Below are 26,762 nucleotides of genomic sequence, written 5' to 3' on the forward strand. Positions count from 1 at the left end.
GTATAGTAAATAAAAAAACAGATTTAATCCATTTATTAAACAAATTTCAACCTTTTGTTTTTGCCCTATCTGAGACATGGCTTAAGCCTGGAGCTCTTCTTAGAGTTACGGGATATTCATGCCTCAGAGAAGACCGTCCTGGCGGGTGGGGCGGAGTGGCTCTACTCGTCAGGGATTCAATATCATTTTCACCTTATCATCTTCCATCCCACAGTGACGATTTTTCAATTGTTGCTGCCATTGTAAATAACATTTGTATCATTTCTGTATATATTCCACCAAGTTCATCATCCTCCATTTTCCTTGAGCTTGAACAAATAATTTCTTCTCTTCCAAGGCCCGTTTTGATTTTAGGAGATTTTAACTCACATCACCCAGTATGGGGTAGCTCAATGTCTAATTATAGTGGTAATCGCCTCATACATATCTTAGACGACCACAATCTTTGTGTTTTAAACAATGGCTCTCCAACCCGCCGATCAGCACCCACTGAATCAATTAGCGCTATTGATCTGTCAATTTGTTCAGTTGATCTTGCATCTTCTCTCACTTGGCACACTTTGGAATCAACTTATGGGAGCGATCACTACCCTATCATTATTACATTCCCATCTTCTATTCCATCATCTTCAAGACTAGCCCTAGGCTTAAGTATAACTTAACTAATGTAGATTGGACACTTTTTAAATCCCGGGTAGAGAAGAAATTGTTGTGTTTACCCTCTATAGATGATAGTAATGTAGTTAATTGCTCAGTTGCTTTAGCTCAGACAATGTCTGAAGTAGCTGATGAAACATTTCCAATTAAAAACAGTGCATCTGGTAAAATACCTTCTCCGCCTTGGTGGGATGATGATTGTTCTCAAGCAATCAGAAACCGCAAGGACGCTGAAAGAAAATATTGCAATTTAATGACAACTGAAAATTTCGAAATATACACACAAGTTTCTCGAGAGACTAAAAAACTATTGCGAAAGAAAAAGTTTGAGGGATGGAAACGATTCTGTTTGTCTCTTAGCCCTAGCGTAAAACCGTCCATAGTATGGAATAATATTAAAAGATTTAGGCATGCTTTCAATGAGTCTTCTAGACAGATCCTTCCATCTAACCTTGCTACTCAGTTCATGGACAAATTGGCCCCGGCATCTGTTCCTGAAGAATATGTATTTCACCCTGCTGCTTTTTCTTTCGAGTCTAACCATTATACTACATTTGATGGACCTTTTAAAATGGAGGAGTTAAAAGGTGTAATAAGTGGTTTAAAAGATACTTCACCTGGGGAAGATGGTGTTCCTTATTCCTTCTTAGCAAATGCCAGTGAAGGTATTCTTGCTTACTATCTTAACATAGTAAATACGGTCATTCAGTCTGGTAAAATCCCTGATTCTTGGAGATCTCAGATAGTAATTCCTATTTTAAAGCCCACCAAACCAGCTTCAGATGTTTCTTCTTACCGTCCAATTGCCCTCTCCTCAGTATTTGCTAAAATAGCAGAACATTTAGTTAAAAATAGATTAGAGTATTTTGTAGAACATAACCAGTTACTTTCTAACAGTCAGTTTGGATTCCGAAAAGGCAGATCTACTTATGACAGCTTGAGTATTTTTGTATCAGACATTAGATTAGCATTTTCTAAAAATGAGTCTGTAGTAGCTGCTTTTCTTGACATAAGTGCAGCTTACGATAATGTCTTAGTATCAGTGTTACAGGCAAAACTACATAAATTGAATATACCGATTATGTTAACCAATTTCATAATAAACCTCTTATCAGAAAGGTCCATTAGCCTTCCCATAGATGACAACAATAAGATTTCCCGTCTAGTGTGGAGAGGGCTTCCACAAGGATCAGTATTAAGTCCCTTATTATATAATATCTATACATTTGACTTAGAACCTTCTTTAAATGGTACTGTTAGAGTTTTGCAATATGCTGATGATTTATTATTATACTCACCAAACCTTTCTATTGAAAATGCCAGTAGATACATTTCTTGTTCTTTGGGCTTATTGAAGTCATGGTTAGATTCAAATGGTTTAGAACTCTCAGTTCCTAAAAGCGTAGTAGTTTTATTTACAAGAAAAATGTTTCCGCCTCCGATTAATGTTCAATTTAATGACCACTCTATTTCCATTAAAGATAAAACCAAGTTTCTAGGCATTATTTTAGACAGTAAATTAACAGGTCTTCCACATTGTGATTACATAATTTCTAAATGTGAGAAAAATATGAATATCCTTAAGTGTGTTTCAGGTGTTTGGTGGGGTTCACACCCTTTTTGCATGAAACTCATGTACAATGCCTTGATACGAAGTATTCTAGATTATGGGACATTTTTGTTAGAGCCAGGATATGTAGCCGGCTTTCAAAAACTAGATCGTATCCAATCTAAAGCACTGAGATTGATCTGTGGTGCTATGAAGTCAAGTCCTATTAACGCAATGCAAGTTGAGTGTGTTGAGCCTCCACTGCATTTACGACGCCAATATCTCTCTGATAGATTTCTTTTCCGCTGCTCCCAATTCTCAAATCATCAACTATGGTGTATCTTGTCCAAACTCCTGCTTCAAATTTCAACTTCCAACTATTGGAAACACAAGAGTCTTCCATGTTTAATTAAAAGTTTCCAGAAATTTAAATCTATTTCAGCTCCCACTTTTAACTCTTCCACTCTTCCCATTTTCCAGCATAAATATGAAACTCTGTCATTTGTTCCTTCAGTTCTTCTTGATATTGGTGTCTCCAAAAATGATATAGAACAAAATCAACATTTCCTTCAATTCATTGATACAGATGGCTTGGACGCTCAACATATATACACAGATGCCTCCAAGATATCTGACAAGGGTTGTGTTGGCATCGGTGTACTTCACACCCAATCTAAGATATATCAAAAAATAAAATTGCCTCCAGAATCCTCTGTGTTCAGTGGTGAGTGTTTAGGAATCCTTAAAGCAATAGAGTTCATCATAATAATGCGTCTCAATAAAACTATAATTTTCTCAGACTCTCTAAGTTCGATTCAGGCAATAGCCAAATTCCCATTTAAATGCAAATCTCACAACCCAATCATTTACCAAATCCGTAACCTTCTGTTAAAATGTCACGACCAAGGGTTCATAGTTTCCATCGCCTGGATCCCTGGACACAGGGGGATCAGGGGCAATGAAAAAGTAGATGTTTTAGCCAAGGACGCTATTCGTTGTGGGGACATGTTTCCGTATAAGAATGTTGCTCAAGACCTGCTGGCACTCCCCCAATTATATTTACGAAAGGAATGGATAAAGTTATGGACATCTGGTGCGGGTGCGGCTGCATCACATTACCGCAGCATTCAAAAGTCAGTTCCTGCCAAACCTTGGTTCTCTAAAATCTCACTACCAAAACCTGCTACTAGTACGTTGATTAGAATGAGATTGGGTCACGTTTGTACTCCGGAACACCTTAAACTACTAGGACGCGTGAACAGCTCTGCGTGTATTTGTGGAGCTGATCCCGCTGATCTAAATCATATTTTCTTTTCATGTAACCTATATGACCGTACCATGTTGATGAATCAACTGTCAGATTTAAAAGTTCCATTTCCCACTTCTATTACATCATTACTTCTCATTTCCGATTCTTCCCCATATGTATTTAAATCATTATATTCATTTATTTCTAGCCATAATATCAAACTTTAACATAATATGTCACCTTTTCCTGATCCTCTCCCCAAAATTCCGTATTTTCCGTTTATTTAATAATCCTTTAAATCCGTTTCCCCGTTTTACTCGGCTGGCTGAATGCGCCAGGAGCGCGATGCCATTAAAAAAAAAAAAATAAAAAAAAAAATGTCAAAATAAACACGCTCGTTCGCATGACATTCGCCGACGCATGGCGTATTGAGGTTAGCTTCATTCTGTTTCTTGTTTATCAGTGAAAATGTCGTTCCGTGGTAGAGGCGGCGGCGGTGGCGGTGGCGGTCGAGGCTTCGGCGGCCGAGGCGGGGGCGGGGGCGGCCGCGGAGGCCGGGGCGGCTTCGGCGGAGGCCGCGGGCGCGGCGGTGGCGGTGGAGGCTTCCGCCAGCAAGATTTCGGCCCCCCCGAAAGCGTGACTCCCCTCGGCCACTACGGCTGGACCGTGCAGGACGACCTCGTCTGCAAGGTCGACATCGAGGACGTGCCCTACTTCAACGCGCCGATCTACCTCGAGAACAAGGAGCAGATCGGCAAAATCGACGAGATCTTCGGCAACCTCAGGGACTACTACGTGTCGGTGAAGCTGGGGGAGAACATAAAGGCGAAGAGTTTCAAGGACGGGCAGCAGTTCTACATCGACCCGGCGAAGCTGCTGCCGCTGAAGAGGTTTCTTCCGCAGCCGCCTGGCGCGAAGCGTGGCGGGCGGGGGTAGGGGCGGCGGCGGGAGAGGTGGCGGGGGCGGGTTCGGAGGGCGGGGAGGGGGTGGAGGGCGGGGTGGTGGCGGTGGGTTCGGCGGGCGCGGAGGAGGTCGCGGCGGTGGGTTTGGTGGTCGCGGCGGCGGCGGCGGGTTCGGAGGCGGCGGCCGGGGAGGAGGCTTCGGCCGAGGCGGCGGCGGCCGAGGAGGGGGCTTCCGGGGAGGCCGGCGGTAGTACGGCCGTGTGTGACGGTGATAGTGTGACTATATTGACTGTGAGAGAGAGCCGTTGGCCCTCGCCACGGGGTCTCAATGGAGCGTGACTATTATTATGTTTAATTTTTGTTATCTTTAAGTTTGATTCGAACAAAACAAATCTTATGAGTTGTAAAAAATGTCTATGAGAGAGCTATAAACAAAATTAGTTTTAAGACTAAGAAGTTTCCCGATTTAGTTTACAACTTTACATGTCAGACAAAGTAGTTTGATTTACTTTAATGAGGTGACCGTGTTTAACCGTGTTGTGAGTTTGTCATTTTTTTATTTGTATGGTGACTTATGGTCATACTTTATGTATGTATAAAAATCCAGTAATTGTTAAGTATATGTTGTACCTAGCTAATTCCTTAGGTATTTTCTTATTAGGTTAAGTATGCTTTGAAAAATATGTCTGGTACTCTGTGGCGAGGGCCAATTTAATGTCATAATTTTAAGTAATTACTATTATTGTTGAGAATAAATTTATTATTCTTATATTTTTGCCTTTATTTATCTTCAAAAAATATCAACAAAAGAAAGAACAATATAAATTATAAACATAAAGTTGCTTCTGTAATTTTTAAAAGTCTCTCCAAAATAACAAATGGACATAATAATTAAAGATGTCCTGCTATGGCAAAACACAACTAGTAATTATTATAAAAACATTCAATATAAATAAGCAGAACCATTATTTATCTCTAGATGTGATGTACTGACATAATATGATGATTCTTTGTCTCCAAAAAATCTGATCATGGTTAGGTAGATTTCAGGAATGAGAGAATATTCTCTCATTCCAGTGGCACGTTTTACTAAACACACTCACCACTTGCCAGTTACCACTTTGTCAGTTACATGACACAATTTACTTGTATCTTCATGAATAAACTGCCAAAAAGTTTATGATCATGACAAAGTGGACGTTTTCCAGGAACACTCACATATTGTCTTCATAAATAATTTCTTTGCTCTTTTCACACAGAAAGTAGCTTTACCTGCTGTAAAGGACTACTTACCTCCTAGTCAAATCAGTGTCTTTTTAAGAACTGTCAAAACAAATTTGAAAGATTGCTAATATGGATTAATATGAAATCAAATTGAGTGATGTCACGGTCAATTCAGATACTTTATTTCTACCTGACTTTTTAAATAGAAATTTGATTTAAAAATAACTTCTGTCCATGTTTTTCTAATAATTGTCTGATGCTTTATTTTGTGAACTGGGATTTAAAAGAATACATAATAAATTAACCAATTTATTTACTCTTACACAATTAAATAATAAACAAACTATTCTAAATGTTCTAATTCTGCCTTGCTACTAGGAGGTAGATACTCAGCAGACAGCGCCTTGCCCCGGTGGTTAAAGATGTAGAATGAGGGCAGGTTACGCTGGGTGTCCCATTTGATAGCATTGAGTTCAGCTGCAGCGTGGATCTCACGGAGGTTGCCAGCCACATTCAGGACTCCCCACATGACTGCGAACAGACTGGTGACAGCTTGAACTACAATCTGCAAAATATGTCAACATTTATTTTAAACCATTTGGAATAGAGCAGGTACTAAATGTATCCCACTGTATATTATTTTTGTTTGTGTTTAGTTTACTTAAAAGAAATAAAGTAATTCATATAGAAAATTCACAGTCAGCAGGCGGCAAGGCAGGAGGTCTTATAACTATAAAACAATATCTATACAAGCTTTGGAATAGGTAGTGGATTACAATGAGAAGGTTCACAAGTCCCGATATACTTACATCCAAAGGTAGCCCTGTGAACTCTTGTGCAGTGATTCGTAGGTATGATCGATCTGAAACATCCAATTAATGATTATGCTGTTTTTTAAGGAAATTATGTGAAAATGAACTTGAGTGTGTTTCTTACGTTGTGCGGCCGAAAACGCTGAATGGAACAGAGATATGAATCCCACAATGATAATCATCTTATTAAAGGACGCAGACATTTTTATGTATTATATGTATTGAAATAAATCTAGCGAGAATTCGTGGGAAATAAGTAAATAATAATCACTTCGACTTCCTTTGCTTTATTGACTGATGTTAATAGACAATATGACTTGACATTAGTTTTTTTAAGTTAGTTTCCATTGCGCTCATTGAGTTACAAATTTAATAAACATGTCATTATGATCCTTGAATCAATTATTTTTACAGGCCAGGTAAAATGTATATTTTACTTTGCATTTAATGAATATTCTTGGTAACAGACATTTTTAATTGACAGTGTTACTAATTCTAAATCCAAATTGACCTAAATTCAAATTAGTCTAATAAATCGGTAACACTTCTACCGCATACGTGCACATCACTAGTTCTGTCACGTCCACGAAAAGCGGTTGAGGCGACGCTGCCGCTGGGCGTATTATTTTCATTGTTTATTTCGTCTTTTAGTGAAATAGTGTATTAACTAGGCGACAATGTCACGAAATCCTAAGTTAGAAGAATTCGAAATTGAAAGAAAACCCTCTAGATTCCAGGGGATGCGTAGTGGCAGCGAATTCTTTTCACGAAAGCATTCTCATTTTCTTGATAAAAATGCATCCAGGGGAAGATCGCTTAAGGGTTGGGGTAAGTTTTTCTTTTATTACCTACTTTAAAACACTAGAACTTAAGTTAATTTTATTAGAGGAGAATACTTTATGTCATGTTTAATAGTCAATTAGTTAAAAACAATGAGGGTGTGGCTTCGCTTGCCTTTTCAAAAACTTTGTGTCAAGTTTCACAGTTCGTAAACATTTTTGCCGATGACCCAGATGGATTGTGTTTTTATTCCAATTACTTCATAACTGTTGTCTTTGCATTTGCTGATTACTTTCTTTGAATAATAAAAATTGCTAAGTACAATGGTTTTTGTGGTGTTACCTATGTTATTATATTCTAATTAAATTTTATACAAAATGTAATTGAAATGAAGTGTAATAAAACTATGGAAACGGATTAAATCGCGTATAATGAATTTAAAATTCATCTCGACGTTTAAACACACAGCGTTCGTGGTCAACGAACCCCCCGTCCCGTTGCCCCGCGTGGTCCCATTGACCACGAACGCTGTGAAGTGGTCGAAATGTCGGGATGAATTTTAAATTCATTATACGCGATTTAATCCGTTTCCGTAGTTTTATTTCATGAGTCATGAGTAACTATCTCGGTAACCAAAGACAATATTATCAAATGAAATGTGTCTATTTTTGCTTCTTGTTCCTTGTGTGTATCAGCTTTTTGCTAATGCTTATGGGCATCTGGCGAACAATCCCAATAGTTCTTAAGAAAGGGATTGCTATCTGATATTTGAGAAGTTGTAAGTTAGGGATGAATAGCTAAAGACCCTTTAAAAAGTTAAAGTTCCTTTTGGTCCTTCATTTTTTAGATCTCTTTTTTTGTATTTGTACTTTTCTATAATTATGATGTGTAGTTTTAATTTGAAACATAACTTAACATTTAGAGACCTTATACTGCCCCGATAAAGCAATTAGCGGTATCTCAAAATCAAATGCATTTGAAAATGGAACTGTCATTTAGAAAACTTAAGGTATATGTTCGCATTAAAATTTTATTTGGGATACCGCCAATTGCCTTATGAGGGCAGTATACATCTCTAATCATTGTAGTAGCGTTAAACTTTAGTTAGAATTAGTATTATCAGTTGTAATTTCAGTTCAACTTTAAATGTTTTGTATAAGTGTCCCTGTAGCCTATTTGCTGAATAAATTATTTGATTTGTAATTTGTAATTCATGGGATTTCATTCTTAACAGTTCTTAGTTCATGTCCATCACACAGTCCGAGGGTTTACTGGTGGAACCAGATAAGTTGAGCAAACTGGTTTTTGAAATTCAAACTATGTGCAATTTCCACAATGTTGTTATTTCAAGGATAAATTAATTATCTCGATTTATCGGGTTTCACCAGTAAACCCTCGTCCTATTTTGTGGTACAAAACCCTAAAAACCATAATAAAACACTATCACCCATGTTAGCCTTCATTTTAACCAGCCTATCAACACCCGGGCTTACATAAATCATGATAAACAAACCGGATTAATGAGATTGTAGCCACTTCTGTCGGAATCCAATTAGGAGAAGCCTGTTAGCTGATTAATTAGGGGTCAGACTGTCTGGGGTCAATTGGTCTGGTCTTATGTAAACATTGTATCTAGACAGATGTTATTACCTATTAGCGTGTTACCTGACTGTAAAACCACATCTCGGACAATGGCGATCAAATATATGAAAGAGGCGCGTTCCTAGCACACATTCTAAAAGCTCGTGTAGGTGAACGCGTACCATGCTTGTATGAGTGAGATATGACAGGTCGACTGTTCGCGTTTTTGACAGGCGGTAACTGTGAGGTCACCGAGATGGGGTGAGCGGCACTTTCAACGGGGAGCGGAAGTGGCCATACTGTACGATAGTACTCTTTATTATACTGTGGTAAAACTATAATAAAGTTTGGTAACATAAAACATGTCTCTTTCAAAGTGGTCCTTCGAAGATAGACCATATTTTTAGGGTTAGGGTTCCCCCACACCTAGCGTCCTGATAGCGTAGCGTCGGGCCAACTGTATGGCAAAGCGAAGCCTGACGCCGCGTCGGCGCGACATCGACGCAACGTCGACGTGGCGTCTTTTTAACACCCTGAGCTCTTGCTGTACAGACCTATGCCAATTTGGTTTAGGGTGGCATAGTTTCCGCTTACCGCTATGCTGCATAAATTTCTATTACAGTAATACCCCGCTTTACGCGAGAGATGCGTTCCAGGCAATATCGCTAAAGCGAATTTCGCGTATATCAGGGTCACTTGAATAAGAAAAGAGCATACACCCATCTTAAAGGCCGGCAACGCACCTCCAACACCTCTGGTGTTTCGGGTGTCCATGGGCGGCGGTGATCGCATACCATCAGGCGACCGTCTGCTCGTTTGCCTCCTATCCCATAAAAAAAAATAAGGTACCAAATTTAGAATCGATTTGAAAAATTACAATCAAATCGCTTGTTTAAATTTTACATTAAAAAAAAACAATAATAAAGTGCTATTCTTATTTAAAAATCAATCTAATGTTTTCTGAGTGGCTTTTTGCTTCCGATCCATCAAAATTTAAAATAAGTTTTTTTGCAAAAAGACTTATTTTAAATTTTAATATTAATATTATCGGAAATAATCGCTCCTAAAGGAGAAAAAAGTGCGTCCCCCCCCCCCCCCTCTAAAAAATCATTTTAGGGCACAAACTACGGAACCCTTTATCGCCGACTGTAAAGGAAAAAAAACCATATGTTTAAAAAATATTCTTTCAACAGTCATCTACTGCTAGACGACGTTTCTAAAAACCCCTTACTCGATGGGGTTACGACGTTCCATAACAGAGCTGTGACTACCTTTCTGCTCCATCATCAGATCAGCTCCATGATACCATGATATTGCATTGTCACTTGATTTACATGTGTGCAAAATTTCAGCTCAATCGAAAACCGGAAAGTGGGTCAAATTTAGCTTCTACGTTTTGACCCAAACTAACATACTAACAAGGCAAGTAGAATAAAAGCTTGTAAAATCGCTTTATAGCGAATCCGCGCTATAGGGGGTCGCGTAAAGCGGGATATTACTGTATCATAACTTTTCTAATTAGAATATATCTTGTCCACAGGTAAACTGCTGCTGTTCTACCTGATCTTCTACTCGTCCCTGGTGCTGTTATTCGCCATCTGCATGACCACCTTCCATCAGCAGTTCATCAACCCTCGAGTACCAAGACTGCAGGTACTAGAGTTGTGCCTGCTCGTTGACTCGTTCACTGAAAAGATCGCTCCCAACTAGTACGATCTCCGAAGTGTACTAGTTCGTTCTTTTAGGACATTTAGTACAGTAGTACACCGAGAGAGCGAGAGACAAATTGTACATAATTATGACGTACAGTAACGCTCGCTCGTACTAGCCGAGACCTGATCGGCCGTTTTCGCGCGCTCGGTCCGAGTCAGTCGGTTCCAGTTTGGTTGCGGTCAGATCACACGGATCGGTTTGCTGTCATTGTCAATTTGTCATTTCTCGGCTCTTCGCTCCTTTCGCTCCCATTCTGTTGCGCGTGTACATGTGAGTGTACTAAATGTACTAGAGAGAAGAATCATTTGGGAGTAGTTCGGTCTAGTACAGTGCAGGGAATCGTGTCTTTTGTACTATTAGTACATGCATTACACAAGCCTAGCAGGTACCGTATACAATAAATACAGTAAATAACCTTTTGGTGATGGTACAAAGTCTAGTTTAGTCTAGCAAACTCTGATTCTTGATATATTCTCATATTGTATAGATTATTTGAAGATTGTGCAATTGAGTTATTTTTGGACCACTTTAAAGTTATATTGGTGCTAAGCACATCTGGCAGGCAAGTATAGTCGCGCGATAAATGATAAAACCAGGCCGTCCCTATCGCACTATTTGTAAGTTCGATAGGGACTGCCTGATGTTTTATCATTTATCACGCGATGTAACGGTCAAAAGGTGACCTACCTAACCTACTCTATACTCTACCATAAGCACCCCATATATTTAACAACCCAAGAACCCATTAAGCTTAAGAACTACCCCTAAATTTAATACCAATTTATTTTGTTTGTTTTGTTCTGCATTTAAAAGGGTTGGCCATAAGAAAAATAATAAAATGTGATCGTTTAGTAAAGGTAGGACGCCTAAGCTGTACGAAGTAACCACAAATCCTTTTCTCAAGTGTAGGAAGTTTCAACACACTAAATATTCCCCTAACATTTAGAAATTCTACCTCCTAGGTAATAATAGTTTCCGCTATTCTGATATTCCCTATAGATGAGTACCGATACATAATTTATTTTATAGAGCAATTACAACCAACATATTCTTTCAATTCTCATAGTCAAATATACACTTTGTGAAGTAGAAAGAAATAAAATACAATAATTAAGGTGAAAATTTCAATTTATTAGTCAAATTTTTAGGAATTTTATTTTTAAAGGTGGTTTATCCCCAACGCGTCCTAGTACGAATTACAATACATAGTCGGTAATACATACTAAGCTGTGACCATCAACGTAGAGCTATTTACCAATTCAATTCTTTCTTCGAATTGAATATGAAATTGGAATTCTATTTCAATTATTTCTATTTTATATTGAATCAGTGAACATACATCTTCAATATTGATACTATTCAAGATAATTTAAAGGAAAACACTGCAATTCAAGAATTCCAAGAACCCCTTGTTTTATTTTGTATTTAGGGCTTTATTTAGGCAAATACCCCTGGTTTGCGCATGAGGTAAGGTCGCCTATTCTGTCATCTAAAATGCCAGGCCTTGGATCCTTTCTTAGAATCATCTTTTCTGGAATGTGAACCTATCAACCGGTCCTCTTAAAAATTTTGAACCATATAAACCATAGAACCCCAGACTCTCCTCCAACATATTGACAAATGAAGACTACAATTACTATATTTGAACAAGACAATTCCATTTAATGGCCATCATTGTATGTGGTAAGCTTGTACGCATTGCTATACAAAACTTGCCTCAACTGTCACGTTACGCTTAGCTGATATACTCAAGCCTGGACCTCCTGCCCAAACAAGCATTATAACTTCAATGCCAAGTAGCAAGAGAAAAGACCTGAGTCTCTTTAATTTATCAAAAACAAATCCGAAATAAAAATATTTAATACAAACTGGCATTCCCGACAGAACCTAGTCCCTAAGCTTCTCAAAACCCAGCTATCCCATATACTTCAGCAATTAAACCTCCTAAAATATAGTCCCCATTAGCAGCTCATTCTACAGATATAATAAATAATAAAAATATAATATCACGTATAAAGAAATAAAAATAATCTTTTATTTCTGAAGAATAAATAAAATATAATTGGCTTCAGCATTTTCTGAAGTTGATTAAGAACCTTAGTTCATTTAAAAGCAAAAGCTTGTACAGAATAACCATATAATTAACACATAAAATATCATTTAGTTTGCTTCAGAACTCCTTGGACTTAAAGTAAGACCCTTGGATCTCAAACACAAAAGCATGCAGGTTAAGCATTGTTTTTCTGAAGTTGTTTAGAACCTTAGTTCACTTAAAAGCAAAAGCTTGTATAAATAACCATATAATTAACATTGTAATAAGTTCTCATATAAAATAATTTAGTTTGCTTCAGCATTCATTGGAATTAATGGAAGACCCTTGGATAGATTGGATACACAGAAAATATGCAGATAAGCATTGTAATAAAATTATAATATAATATGCTCCAGAATTTTCAGAGAATTATTTAAAATCTATAGATTATTCAAAGTGTATAATAAAAACCCTTAATAAATCAGTTATGTTTCAAAGTACCACAAAATAGTCATATAACAAAGCACAATAGAACATCATAATGAAATCACAAAGAAAAACAGTGATAAATATTAAAGAACTCACATGACTCCTTCTTATCTTTGGAGAGATCTCCCCGTGGCTGCCTCGACCCGCGACTCGTTCCTGAATGTTCCCCTGCTCCCCGTGTACTGGCTTATATAGCCCGCTCGGGTGCCGGCCCCGCCCGAACCTGCCACGCTAGCGTCCCCCGGAGCCCCGACGACCCTGCTCGCTTGTATTACCATATATGGGCATCCGACGCGCACCCTGCAGCGCCGACGCGCTCATCTCGATCGCGATTGGCTGCGCACCATCGCCTGACGCCAAGTCGAGTTTCGACCTGTTTCCTAGAACTTTTGCTACCGATGTTTTGAATGATGTTTCTATTTGGAATGAAAATAATATTATATTTATGCATGCATTGCATAGGTTTGTACGAAACGAGATTATCGGATCGTCACAATTGCCCCCAACATTTGTCACAGAGGAAAGGTTTCGTAACCCTTGACTCGGAGCACAAATGTTCCCACTCTAAATCAGATATTGTTATTTAACCCTTTGATGTAAATGTGGTGTATAAAGTGACCATTACTAGAAAGGAAACAAATTATCCGGCATGAAATTATAAACCCACAGAATTATGACCCATGAGTCCAATTGCTTTCAGACAGAATTTCCACTCTCCATGCGACACTTGGTTGTGAGGCAAGTGAGCCCTATGTAGCAAAGTCCTCGCGTTTCATCCGAAATCTACGACCGTAGCCATTGAGATTCCACCACCTACATTGCCCAGATGTCCAGAAACAACGAAAACCTCCCCATAAAGAATGGAAAATCCTTTGCGGTAACCTCCAACACTTTTTCCCAGTGGCAATAACTCCAGTCAATAACCCACACAGGACAACCGATTCCTTTCTTTCTTGGCTTGATGTAGTACTCTATTTCCAAGCAAGAAAGCTAGAAGTATTTTGAATTCATATATATTACGTTATGGCTCAAATGATTTCCACTCGATTTTTTTTTTTTTTTTTTATTCGTGTGGAACCCAAACGAACTCTAAAGTCCTTATCTGAGGTTAGCGTCAGGATAGATGGACACGAAGTAATTCAAACATGTGTTTTAATTCACATGCTTGACCACCCCACATCACGTAAGCTCAGGAGTCAGCCAAATGGTCAGTTAAGAATGTAGAAGACATCCTTAAAAGTATTTGAAAGTCTCGACCGAGTTACTGGTACTACATATGGGCAGGAAGGAACTCCTGGACAGCCTCAGCCTTGCTATTACATTAATAATAACTTTATTTTATTTTGTGGAAGTTATTATTATCATAATCCTACTTATGATGAAAAATTACTATAAAAATTATACATATCTGGATGTATATCGGCTGCAAATTGCCATACTAATTTACAATGCAATTGATTTCAAAAAAATCATTTCTATAGAAAACTTTTTAGTTAAATAGCAATGACCAAAACTGTCTATCAGAGGCACACATTTCTCTCCAAAGGTAGGACCGCCACGTCACTGCAGTTCAAACACATGGTTCTTTTTTTTTCCACGTGCTTGCTGTGCAGCCCGGTACCCCGGATCCCCTAAGATAGGTTAAGCAAACTAAATCAAAACACTCCTTCTGCAAACCCACTCGTTCATAGAGAGTGTGACGGACGAATAGTGATAGCTTCTTGTAGAGTATTGTGTTATCAAAAAGAATTTACCTATAAAAGGTATGACCTTAACCTAACACCAATATTCTCTTGATAACACATCTTTGGTCCCCTTTTCCCCGTTTGCAAATAACAATAACTGTTGTCAATATTTGATGATAAACAACTCTTAATAAACTCTCTCATACAAAATCATACATCAATTCTTTCATCCATCCTCTCTTACATCTACACATAACATACATCATCTGAGTCGTACACACATATCATACATGTTCCATTCAATCATCTTTTATTCTTCCTCACTCGCTCTTTCATACAGTTTAATACAAAGTTGCAAACAATCAAAATATTGACAGTAAAAAAAGTTAATCCCATTTCTTTTTGAATAATATATATTGCATTGTGCTTTATATTGAAATAGGTAATTTACAATTTACACTATACTACAACCTTATAATTAAAGTTTACGCTTACGCTTAATATTGACAAAATTTTAACGTAATTGGTTCAGACAAATTACGCTAAAAATAAATATAGTCAAAACAACGTCAGAATCAATCCTTGACAGTCATGAGCAAACCTTTATACATACGAAACCATGACTTGTTGTTCAACAAAAAGCCATAGCCCCGCACATGCACTGGCCATCCACAACCACCAAAAACCAATCCCACATCACTTCAACCATAAAAGTTACGCCTTATATGCTCTAAAAATTACGCTAGGTTACGCCTTATATGCTCTAAAAATTACGCTTAATTATTTACGCTAAATTGCAATTAAATTTACGCAAAATGTACTTTACTTAACGCCAAATTAGTTACGCCAATTGCTTTAATCAAAATTACTACGCGCTATGCCACTTAACTTAGGTATTCTAACTACAAAATGGTAACATGTTCATCTTACATTTGACCAGCCACAAATATTCTGAACCAAACGATTACCCACGTCTCATTCTTCACTATCCAGATCCTCTTCAGATGTTTTTGAACTTGTTTATTCTGCCGAAGTGGTAGATCCTACTGACTGCACAAATATGTTCTTGGAGGGCTTCAGGCGAAGACCGCCACTCCAATTCATAGATCTGCTACTGCAACTGCGGCTCGTACAACTGCTGCTGTCCCGTACAACTGCTGCTGGCTCTGTAACTCAAAAGCTCGAAGCACGAAACACGTCGAGTTAGCGTAATTACAAACAAAATATGAACCTTGGATTAACCTTTATTTTTAGTTTCCCCAACACAAAATCGATAAATTAATACTGTTACAGTTACACGATATTTTTAGCTAGGTGGAGGATAAAACGACGGCTTATAAATGGATAACCCTTATTTATAATCAGTTTTACTTGGGAATAGAAAAACATGACTAAATCTATGCCTGGTAAACCAAATAATAAATTTTAATGTAAGTAGCTAATTGGTTCATCAAACTAAGATCTAATTAATAGGTTCTCGTACAACTTTCCAAACAACGAGATTCGCACAAAGTCATTACATTGTAGTTCATTGTTGCTAGGTCCTTGAATAAAATATTTCTATTCATTTCCCATCCACATGATAAGAAACATACTTTAAAGAACAATATTGTCATGTAACGATGCGTAAATAGATACTACTACGCCACCATAACTAGATATCCTAACACTAAACTTGCCCCCATGTCATTGCAAGTTTTATGCTATTGACTAACTCTGTAAATGTAAAACTATTAGATACTGGCTTCTAACCTTTGCCGAATTATGATGACGAGCACCCTCAGTTATTAATTAAGTTAATCGGAAACAAAAGTAACATACACATACACTTACAATTTAAATCAACTGTTGCTTACTCAAACTAATTACAATTTTACATGCTGGCACACGTGCCCCCCTGCGAACTAAACTTTTACTTAATCAGTTGTGATAACCAGACCCGGGAATAACTCACAACAAAAGTCATCTTTAACACATGTCGTAATAATTACAACTCTCTTTACTCGCTGGCATACATGCCCCCGTGACAACTAAAATTTAGCGTATTCTAAAGGGTTCAAATTGTGAGAAGCTAAATAAAGGAAACAATTGACCAAAGTTTAATCACAAATAGATAACCTTGAACAATAAGATTAAAAACAAAACTAAAATAAATATAGAGGAAGAACCTTAAAACTAAACTAAAACAAATTAAAAGGAAAAAACTCAAACAATAAAATACACAAAAATATTTCATTGCCGGGGTTCGAACCGGTAATCTACCGCTTCGTAGCCCAATCCACTGAACTAAGTGTGCTACGGCGACTGTGGTGAAATAGGCAATGTATATCGACGAAGACAGATTGCCTTGATGTTTAATTTTCTTTCATTTATCTTTTCTGATTATTTTACCACCGTAGGAACAATTGCGTTTCGGACAAAATGTCGCACGAAAAATATGAATGAACACTAAGCACATTTAGAACTAGTCCTGTAAATACACGAACAATCGTATAACTCTTACCCCGCGACAATAACACACTCGCACGTACCGCTTGTACATATGATTACGGTATACACCGTCCTTTTCACGTACGTAAAACAATTAAACTTTCCAGTTTACATTTCTAAAATGACGACATTGACGGAATTTCTCATTGATCTCTCATCTTTCTTGACGGTCCCCTTCATTCTTCTCGCGACACCCTACATTTTAAAATAAAAAATGTATACCTACCAATCTACCCGTTGCCCTCTAAAGACAACAAATTGAAACTAGATGGCGTTATTAGAATCATGTAATGTGATATTATGCTAAAACATCATGTTTCAACCACAAGCATTACAGTATCACTTGAAACAAACGAATACTAAAATAACATACATACACATACCTACAATTACATTTAAATTACAAAAGTGTTCCGTTACATAATTGTTGGCCTACTTCAGGTCCTCTTTGCGAAATTAACTTTTCTTCATCTGTCACAAATTACACACAAAAATTCTAAGATTTAGATTATGGTGAACTATACAAAATGAATAATGATTAATAAGCTGAGTTTACTATTCTGACATTTCTAACTTTAAGCTTTATTTAATTGCGTCAACGATTTCAAAAGGAATTAATTAGATGAATAGCCCTTAACAGAAAATAAATGACTTCTAAATAGTCTCGTAACATACATACATTACATACCTACATTCAAACACAACTATACATACATTCAGAAAACACACAACTATGAAAATTGAAATTTGTCTTTAAGTGTGTTCTCACACTATCCGATCCGACCTCGGATATCGCATCGGACAATGCGAAAACGCCCTAGCTATGATGCATTTTAACCTCTTAATATAAGTTTATCTATGTATAATGATAGTAATGACAAGTATTAAGATGGAGACATCGGTTGCGGACAATCGCCCGTACTACAATACAATACAATAGTTAGTACATACTCTTACCCTCTGCTGACAGTTACATTGAGTTGAAATTTGACTAACAAAAATTTTCCTATTTCTAAGTAAGTCACATGTAGGTAGTATATTTTCAAAATCAAATAAGTAGCTAGAAAGTATAAATACCTACGTTTATGAAAAACGTAATGAACTATCCCTTATTTACTGAATTGATGCTATAGAATTGGAATGTAAAATTGGATTTAAACTATTGAATATATTAGACGCAGATTTTACTGAGTAGGTATGAAAAATAATTTTCCTTTGACATGCAATATTATGAATACCTACTTACATACCTACTTCCACAGAATATATGATAGAACAAATACTTACTACTTACTTGGTACTTACTTATACCTATTACTTACTACTTACTTCGCTGGCACGATAACCCAAAATGAGTTTCGTCCTTCAACACAAGAACACACCAATTCGTGCGGTTTTGAGCGGTATCGTTCCCTCACATTCGCCTTGAGAGCATGGGAGAACGCCGTCCTGCTAGTCTCCCTAAATATCGTTGAGCGGATAGAGTGAACGTAGACCTCCGTGAGCTCGGCGTCGACGAAAGCAATACTATGAATACCCGACGATAATGGTAATCTACTAATATATCTAGTAAAACAAGTACTTACCAGTTACCTTGGTTTAAGAAACTAATTAAAGTTAAGAGTGAAACATTTCATAATACTACTTGACTCTATTTGACCTTACTTGACTCTAATGTTAATCTGAAAGTTTACTGATATGAGTGCTTATCAAAAATTTAAAAGACTGGTTAATTTAAGGACTAAAACGTTTAATATACTATGTCTCTAGTTTTGTTCAAGGAAATATAAAAGAATAACATGAAAATCCTTTCTAATTTTAAATAAACGGAGTAATGTTAAAATTGACAATTATGGAGCAATATAAACTACAATAAAACTCAATGAAACTACGGTTGCACTCACGTTGTTATATCGCTACTGTTGCGACATGGTTCGAACCAATAAAGTACCTACCTACCTAATCACAAGAAGATTCGAATTTAATCGAATGCATTATATTGTAGATCTATCTCGCCGAATCTATAAAGTTACATAAGTAAAACACGAAGATTATAAAAATTCAGACATGCTCACTTACCTCGACATAATATGAAACTGCTAACTGACTCTAACTAGTCTGACTTCATTTACCATTTTACCAATTTCTTCTACCACGTCGATGACAAACAGGTAATTATACGGCCCGCCGGATGGAAAGCGGTCCCCGCAACAATTTTTGAAACCTTTTAGTATCTTCTGGCTGATATTTACTCCACTGTGCCTTGAGTCAATTCACATAAACTTCTAAGTTTCCTATGCTATAAATGGGGAAACAAAACAATGGAAAAACATAACAGTACATAACAAAAGTATATAGGGTTAGTAAAAAAACAACAAAAAGGTAAATAAACATGTCAAATATGTCCCGTTAACTTGTAAATCTTCATTCCTTCAATCTTTCTAACTTCTTAAGTTTCCTAAGCTACAAATGGGAAAAACAAACAATAGAAAAACATAACAGTACATAACAAAAGTAAATAGGGTTGGTAAAAACAACAAAAGAGTAATTAAACATCTCAAATATATCCCGTTAACTTGTGAATCTTGGTTTCTTCCAACTTCGAACTTCCTGCATCTTCACGTGCCCCCCCTTATAGTAAAGTCTTGACCCACCATTATACAAGAACAAGATAAGTAGTGTAGACCTAAAAATATAAAAACACAATGTACAGAAGTTTCACCCTAAACGTACTTACATAATATCTACACATTATGTGACTATGTATGGTAAAACATATAACTTTTTATGGGGTAGGAGGCAAACAAGCAGACAGGTCGCCTACTGTTAATCGATCACTGTCACCCATGGACACCGGAAACACCAAAAGTGTTGGAAGTGCGTTGCCCGCCTTTAAGATAGGTGTACACTTTTTTTTTTGAAGATTTCAAAGTAGTATCGGTCCGGTCCGGAAATAACGCCGATGACGATTCATTCTATAGTTTAGCTGTATGGGCAGACATAACAATCGAAGACATTTAAAACCAGGTTCGGCTTTGCGAGCCATACTTATACATATTCATAAAAGAAAGTTGTAAAAGTCGCTGACATGGACTATATTTTATTCGCGTTTTAGTGATAAAACTGCCTGCCTATTTCTACCTATTTATATACTCTCACTCAACATTATGTATACATAAATGTAATGTGTAATATGGTGCAATAAAGTATGTTTACATACTTACTTACTTAATATTAAGTGATGATGTTTAATGATATGTACTTAAAGTGTTAGTTCCTTATAACAATCCCTACAAAAACGTTCCTTCAATGTTGTTCTTGAAACCCTTTCATATTTCTACTCATACATACATATAATCACGGCTATATCCCATAAAAAGGTAGGCAGAGCACATGAACTACCAAGTTTCAGTGCCACTATTCATACGAAGAAAGCTGAAGTAATCTTTGCTTTAGTTGCTAACACTAAAACCCTGACGACATATGGACGTCTTATAAACTATATGGCAGCTCATTACAAAAACTGAAGGATTAAAACGAGCTTAGAGACTAAATAAGAACTAATACATGTTAATTAATAGAATAAAGATTACATGAAACCTTACACTAACCGCGTATATAAACAACGATATCCTAAATGTTGAAGACAACAATCGTTCACTACGTAGAATTGCTATTACAAAATGACAGGCGTTAAGTTTGTGCCATACTAACTAACAAAATCCAATTCACTAGACTATCCTGTTTGCCGTTGGTAAACACAAATCTATTCTATTTTGACCATCTAACAAATTATAGAACTACCTACTCTAAAATGCTGATAACCGTACAATAAACCTATGCTTATCAACACTAAGATTAAGTAAAGATAAAAGTAAGTTAAGTAAAGGTAAGTAAAGTAAATTTTAAGTTTTAAGTGAGAACCCTTATTCTATGGGATAAAGTCCTGCTCCTAGGTTTTCCAGAGCTCTCTATCTGAAGTAGTCGTCAACCAGTTGGGACTAGTCGGCGACGGCGGGCGGCGGCGGCGAGGCGGCGGCGGCGAGGCGGCGGCGAGGCAGCGACGGTAGGCGACGAGGCGGCGGCGACGGTAGGCAAGGCGACGTCGGCAGGCAAGGCGGCGACGGCGGTAAGCGGTCTGACTAGCCCATGGCGTACGACTAGACAAGGTGGTGCATGAGGCGGCGGCAGCGACGGCTGACAAGCGCGTGGCGTGTGACGACACGGTGAGTGAGGCGGCGACGGTAGGCGACGAGGCGGCCGGCGCGGGTGCGGGCGCGGCCGTCCCTCTTCTCACTTCCCCCGTGGTCCCGAATTTGAACCTCAAGATCTGGCTTAGGCACTAGTTTTACGAAAGCAACTACTGTCTGATCTTACAACACGTAAAATACTAAATAAATGCTAAACAAGTAGGTATGTTGAAGTCATTGAAACTAACCTATTGCGGCTATGTACTTACAAAGTAAAACTTACAGAAATAAACTAAAACTACCTACAAATAATATTTAACCTAGAAATAAAACTTAAAACAAGAAATTTAAGTTGCCTAGAAATATGTGAATATAAATTATGATGTATTATTTTTGGAATTTCCCTTTTTATTCTACTTAAGTAGATTTTTCTTTCTCGCTGATCCAACAACAAAATCTATAATGGTCGTTAGAACTTTAAACTGAATCATTCATTACGTATCGAAACGTAGGTGTAACAATAAATCGGCGACAACTTTACAAACAATAGCATAACAGTATATTCATAAATTCTATAGATAACCAAAATCAAAAAATCAAAAATATAACTGTATATAAATATAAATTACCCAAATATCCTAGAAAAACAGGAAAAGTAAAAAAACAGAAAAATTTGATTATCCCATCGGAGGTTCGAACTCTGGACCCTCGAATCACATGTCCGACGTACTGCCGCTGAGCCACTTACGCTGTTAGCATAAATACGAATTTGTTGACCAATATCCACCCGTGTGACATAGTTTGAAAACCCCACAATCCCTAAAGCTTTGATCAATTTTACCTATAAAAGATTTTAGCTTAAAGTTTAGCTCGCTAACATTACTAAACACTAAAACTAACTTTCCAACGCTTTCTTATGAAACATGACTAAGAACACTCCCGACTAATTCAGTTTTCAAACAAAAAATAAATATAAGTTGGTTCCTGCGTTCGGGAGCTACGATAGCACAGACAAACACACACACAGACAGACAGACAGTCGAACAGACAGAAAGACATACTTACATACAGACAGACAGACAGACATACATACATACATACAGACAGACAGACAGACACACGGACAGTCGAACAGACAGACAGACAGTCAGACATACATACAGACAGACAGACATACGTACAGACAGACAGACAGACACACGGACAGTCGAACAGACAGACAGACGTACAGACAGACAGTCAGACATACATACATACATACAGACAGACAGACAGACACACGGACAGTCGAAAAGACAGACAGACGTACAGACAGACAGTCAGACATACATACATACATACAGACAGACTTATAGCACTCCGTAGCGCGTCGTTTTTACTCGCTACGCTCGTGGTTCAATACCCTACTATCAACTTTGGCATGACCGGTCAAACAACAAACCACTCGCTACGCTCGCGGTTCAATACAAGAATCCCTCGCTTAAGTACTCAAATATCAACATTGGCACGGCCGATCAAACAACAAACCACTCGCTACGCTCGCGGTTCAATACTAGAATCTCTCGCTTACGCGAATATCAACATTAACAAATACGATTAAACAACAACTTTGCCCCCTTGTAAAATAAATAACTAGGTATCTATTATTATTTATCTAATCCTAGTGACAATACAATACTAACTTAACCTACCAAACCCCTGTTTATAGTTTATTCAACAATTTTGTCGAAAAAAAGACATAAAACGCTCTAAAAATCAAAATCTGTTTTGTGATGAAATTTTGATTCCCTCGTATATTTTCAACCTGAGCGCACAGTCTAGTAACCACGTAACCCACCAGACTATACTCGCTCTGTCAATGTTGCCCGCTTAAGTTTACTGACAGATGGCACTTCTCCTCACTAGTAACAATAATCCCATAGTTTGTCAAAAAAAGCAAACAACTTTCTCCGTGTTTTCACTTGTTTATCAAGTTTTTAAAGTAATAATTATTCTATTTTTCAAGTGGAAATATATTTGCTTACATAACAATTAGCGAGGTAAAACCCCCGTACAAAAATAAGTGATAATTTAACCGCAATTCCACGACTATTGGAGCCGGCAAAACAACGTAACCTATCAGTGAAATTCATCATTTACTGTGAAACGAAATATAACAAATCTAGTTAAAATGTGTAATGTGTTAGATATTCAGTAACTACCACATGTTGTGTAAGTGAATTGTGAACTAGTGTTAAGTGATATGTGGAAAGAAAATGGTCAATCACCATTTATTGTCTTCAAACCCGTTGAATGCTGTAAGGTTAGTAATCAATTTATAGTTACACTGTATATAAATAAGATGCGTATAATCAAAACTACTCAAACTTAATACAATGAGTTGAAACTACAACTTGAGTCCTTTTTCACTGCAACAAATTGTGACATTAAAACATGTCACTTGCAAAACAAAACAAATACACTCTTAAGTAAAACAAAGACATGAACAAATGTAAACAAATGAAGCTAACAACATTCTAATGTGGCAAACAACCACAACATGGCATACGAATGCCCGTCCTGATCACAAATAGCCCGTGCTGGTCTCGGCACCAAAATTGTAACAGTCAAAAGGTGACCTACCTACCCTAGCCTATACTCTACCATAAGCACCCCATATATCTAACAACCCAAGAACCCATTAAGCTTAAGAACTACCCCTAAATTTAATACCAATTTATTTTGTTTGTTTTGTTCTGCATTTAAAAGGTTGGCCATAAGAAAAATAATAAAATGTGATCGTTTAGTAAAGGTAGGACGCCTAAGCTGTACGAAGTAACCACAAATCCTTTTCTCAAGTGTAGGAAGTTTCAACACACTAAATATTCCCTAACATTTAGAAATTCTACCTCCTAGGTAATAATAGTTTCCGCTATTCTGATATTCCCTATAGATGAGTACCGATACATAATTTATTTTATAGAGCAATTACAACCAACATATTCTTTCAATTCTCATAGTCAAATATACACTTTGTGAAGTAGAAAGAAATAAAATACAATAATTAAGGTGAAAATTTCAATTTATTAGTCAAATTTTTAGGAATTTTATTTTTAAAGGTGGTTTATCCCCAACGCGTCCTAGTACGAATTACAATACATAGTCGGTAATACATACTAAGCTGTGACCATCAACGTAGAGCTATTTACCAATTCAATTCTTTCTTCGAATTGAATATGAAATTGGAATTCTATTTCAATTATTTCTATTTTATATTGAATCAGTGAACATACATCTTCAATATTGATACTATTCAAGATAATTTAAAGGAAAACACTGCAATTCAAGAATTCCAAGAACCCCTTGTTTTATTTTGTATTTAGGGCTTTATTTAGGCAAATACCCCCTGGTTTGCGCATGAGGTAAGGTCGCCTATTCTGTCATCTAAAATGCCAGGCCTTGGATCCTTTCTTAGAATCATCTTTTCTGGAATGTGAACCTATCAACCGGTCCTCTTAAAAATTTTGAACCATATAAACCATAGAACCCCAGACTCTCCTCCAACATATTGACAAATGAAGACTACAATTACTATATTTGAACAAGACAATTCCATTTAATGGCCATCATTGTATGTGGTAAGCTTGTACGCATTGCTATACAAAACTTGCCTCAACTGTCACGTTACGCTTAGCTGATATACTCAAGCCTGGACCTCCTGCCCAAACAAGCATTATAACTTCAATGCCAAGTAGCAAGAGAAAAGACCTGAGTCTCTTTAATTTATCAAAAACAAATCCGAAATAAAAATATTTAATACAAACTGGCATTCCCGACAGAACCTAGTCCCTAAGCTTCTCAAAACCCAGCTATCCCATATACTTCAGCAATTAAACCTCCTAAAATATAGTCCCCATTAGCAGCTCATTCTACAGATATAATAAATAATAAAAATATAATATCACGTATAAAGAAATAAAAATAATCTTTTATTTCTGAAGAATAAATAAAATATAATTGGCTTCAGCATTTTCTGAAGTTGATTAAGAACCTTAGTTCATTTAAAAGCAAAAGCTTGTACAGAATAACCATATAATTAACACATAAAATATCATTTAGTTTGCTTCAGAACTCCTTGGACTTAAAGTAAGACCCTTGGATCTCAAACACAAAAGCATGCAGGTTAAGCATTGTTTTTCTGAAGTTGTTTAGAACCTTAGTTCACTTAAAAGCAAAAGCTTGTATAAATAACCATATAATTAACATTGTAATAAGTTCTCATATAAAATAATTTAGTTTGCTTCAGCATTCATTGGAATTAATGGAAGACCCTTGGATAGATTGGATACACAGAAAATATGCAGATAAGCATTGTAATAAAATTATAATATAATATGCTCCAGAATTTTCAGAGAATTATTTAAAATCTATAGATTATTCAAAGTGTATAATAAAAACCCTTAATAAATCAGTTATGTTTCAAAGTACCACAAAATAGTCATATAACAAAGCACAATAGAACATCATAATGAAATCACAAAGAAAAACAGTGATAAATATTAAAGAACTCACATGACTCCTTCTTATCTTTGGAGAGATCTCCCCGTGGCTGCCTCGACCCGCGACTCGTTCCTGAATGTTCCCCTGCTCCCCGTGTACTGGCTTATATAGCCCGCTCGGGTGCCGGCCCCGCCCGAACCTGCCACGCTAGCGTCCCCCCGGAGCCCCGACGACCCTGCTCGCTTGTATTACCATATATGGGCATCCGACGCGCACCCTGCAGCGCCGACGCGCTCATCTCGATCGCGATTGGCTGCGCACCATCGCCTGACGCCAAGTCGAGTTTCGACCTGTTTCCTAGAACTTTTGCTACCGATGTTTTGAATGATGTTTCTATTTGGAATGAAAATAATATTATATTTATGCATGCATTGCATAGGTTTGTACGAAACGAGATTATCGGATCGTCACAATTGCCCCCAACATTTGTCACAGAGGAAAGGTTTCGTAACCCTTGACTCGGAGCACAAATGTTCCCACTCTAAATCAGATATTGTTATTTAACCCTTTGATGTAAATGTGGTGTATAAAGTGACCATTACTAGAAAGGAAACAAATTATCCGGCATGAAATTATAAACCCACAGAATTATGACCCATGAGTCCAATTGCTTTCAGACAGAATTTCCACTCTCCATGCGACACTTGGTTGTGAGGCAAGTGAGCCCTATGTAGCAAAGTCCTCGCGTTTCATCCGAAATCTACGACCGTAGCCATTGAGATTCCACCACCTACATTGCCCAGATGTCCAGAAACAACGAAAACCTCCCCATAAAGAATGGAAAATCCTTTGCGGTAACCTCCAACACTTTTTCCCAGTGGCAATAACTCCAGTCAATAACCCACACAGGACAACCGATTCCTTTCTTTC

At 37.3% G+C, this 26,762-nt stretch overlaps 3 protein-coding genes and 1 long non-coding RNA gene across 4 annotated transcripts in view; 2 read left to right on the forward strand and 2 right to left on the reverse strand.

Moving 5' to 3' along the window:
* Window positions 1-641: 641 nt before the first annotated feature.
* On the reverse strand, window positions 642-1,997 carry LOC125227551. The gene is made up of 3 exons (XR_007177193.1): window positions 1,956-1,997; window positions 1,275-1,481; window positions 642-887 (listed from the first exon to the last, which is right to left on the reverse strand). It is a non-coding gene; the product is annotated as an uncharacterized LOC125227551 (long non-coding RNA).
* Window positions 1,998-3,840: 1,843 nt separating this feature from the next.
* LOC125227270 (probable H/ACA ribonucleoprotein complex subunit 1) lies at window positions 3,841-5,125 on the forward strand. Its single transcript, XM_048131530.1, is given in 2 exon segments — window positions 3,841-4,378; window positions 4,380-5,125. Coding segments are annotated over 2 exon segments (684 nt in total). The 5' UTR covers window positions 3,841-3,923; the 3' UTR covers window positions 4,609-5,125.
* A 751-nt stretch (window positions 5,126-5,876) lies between these two features.
* LOC125227468 (ER membrane protein complex subunit 5) lies at window positions 5,877-6,704 on the reverse strand. The gene is made up of 3 exons (XM_048131794.1): window positions 6,518-6,704; window positions 6,391-6,443; window positions 5,877-6,146 (listed from the first exon to the last, which is right to left on the reverse strand). Exons 1-3 carry the CDS (start codon window positions 6,594-6,596, stop codon window positions 5,925-5,927), a joined length of 354 nt encoding a protein of 117 aa, XP_047987751.1. The 5' UTR covers window positions 6,597-6,704; the 3' UTR covers window positions 5,877-5,924.
* A 284-nt stretch (window positions 6,705-6,988) lies between these two features.
* LOC125227379 (sodium/potassium-transporting ATPase subunit beta-2-like) overlaps window positions 6,989-26,762 on the forward strand; it is a 41,481-nt gene continuing 21,707 nt past the window's right edge. The window contains exons 1-2 of the mRNA XM_048131684.1: window positions 6,989-7,221; window positions 10,295-10,407. Coding sequence (XP_047987641.1) covers window positions 7,071-7,221; window positions 10,295-10,407 — 264 coding nt within the window. The 5' untranslated portion in view covers window positions 6,989-7,070. The remainder of the gene's footprint in view (window positions 7,222-10,294; window positions 10,408-26,762) is intronic.

The sequence above is a fragment of the Leguminivora glycinivorella genome, chromosome 6 (assembly GCF_023078275.1).
Source record: "Leguminivora glycinivorella isolate SPB_JAAS2020 chromosome 6, LegGlyc_1.1, whole genome shotgun sequence".
In the NCBI taxonomy this organism is placed as follows: domain Eukaryota; kingdom Metazoa; phylum Arthropoda; class Insecta; order Lepidoptera; family Tortricidae; genus Leguminivora; species Leguminivora glycinivorella.

Bases quoted from the DNA above. Each gene is read 5' to 3' on its own strand.
- LOC125227468 (XM_048131794.1), bottom strand. From the start codon at position 6,596: ATGTCTGCGTCCTTTAATAAGATGATTATCATTGTGGGATTCATATCT. The intron at 6,444-6,517 runs GTAAGAAACACA...TGGATGTTTCAG, and splicing joins AGCGTTTTCGGCCGCACAAC to ATCGATCATACCTACGAATC. The intron at 6,147-6,390 runs GTAAGTATATCG...CATATTTTGCAG, and splicing joins TCACAGGGCTACCTTTGGAT to ATTGTAGTTCAAGCTGTCAC.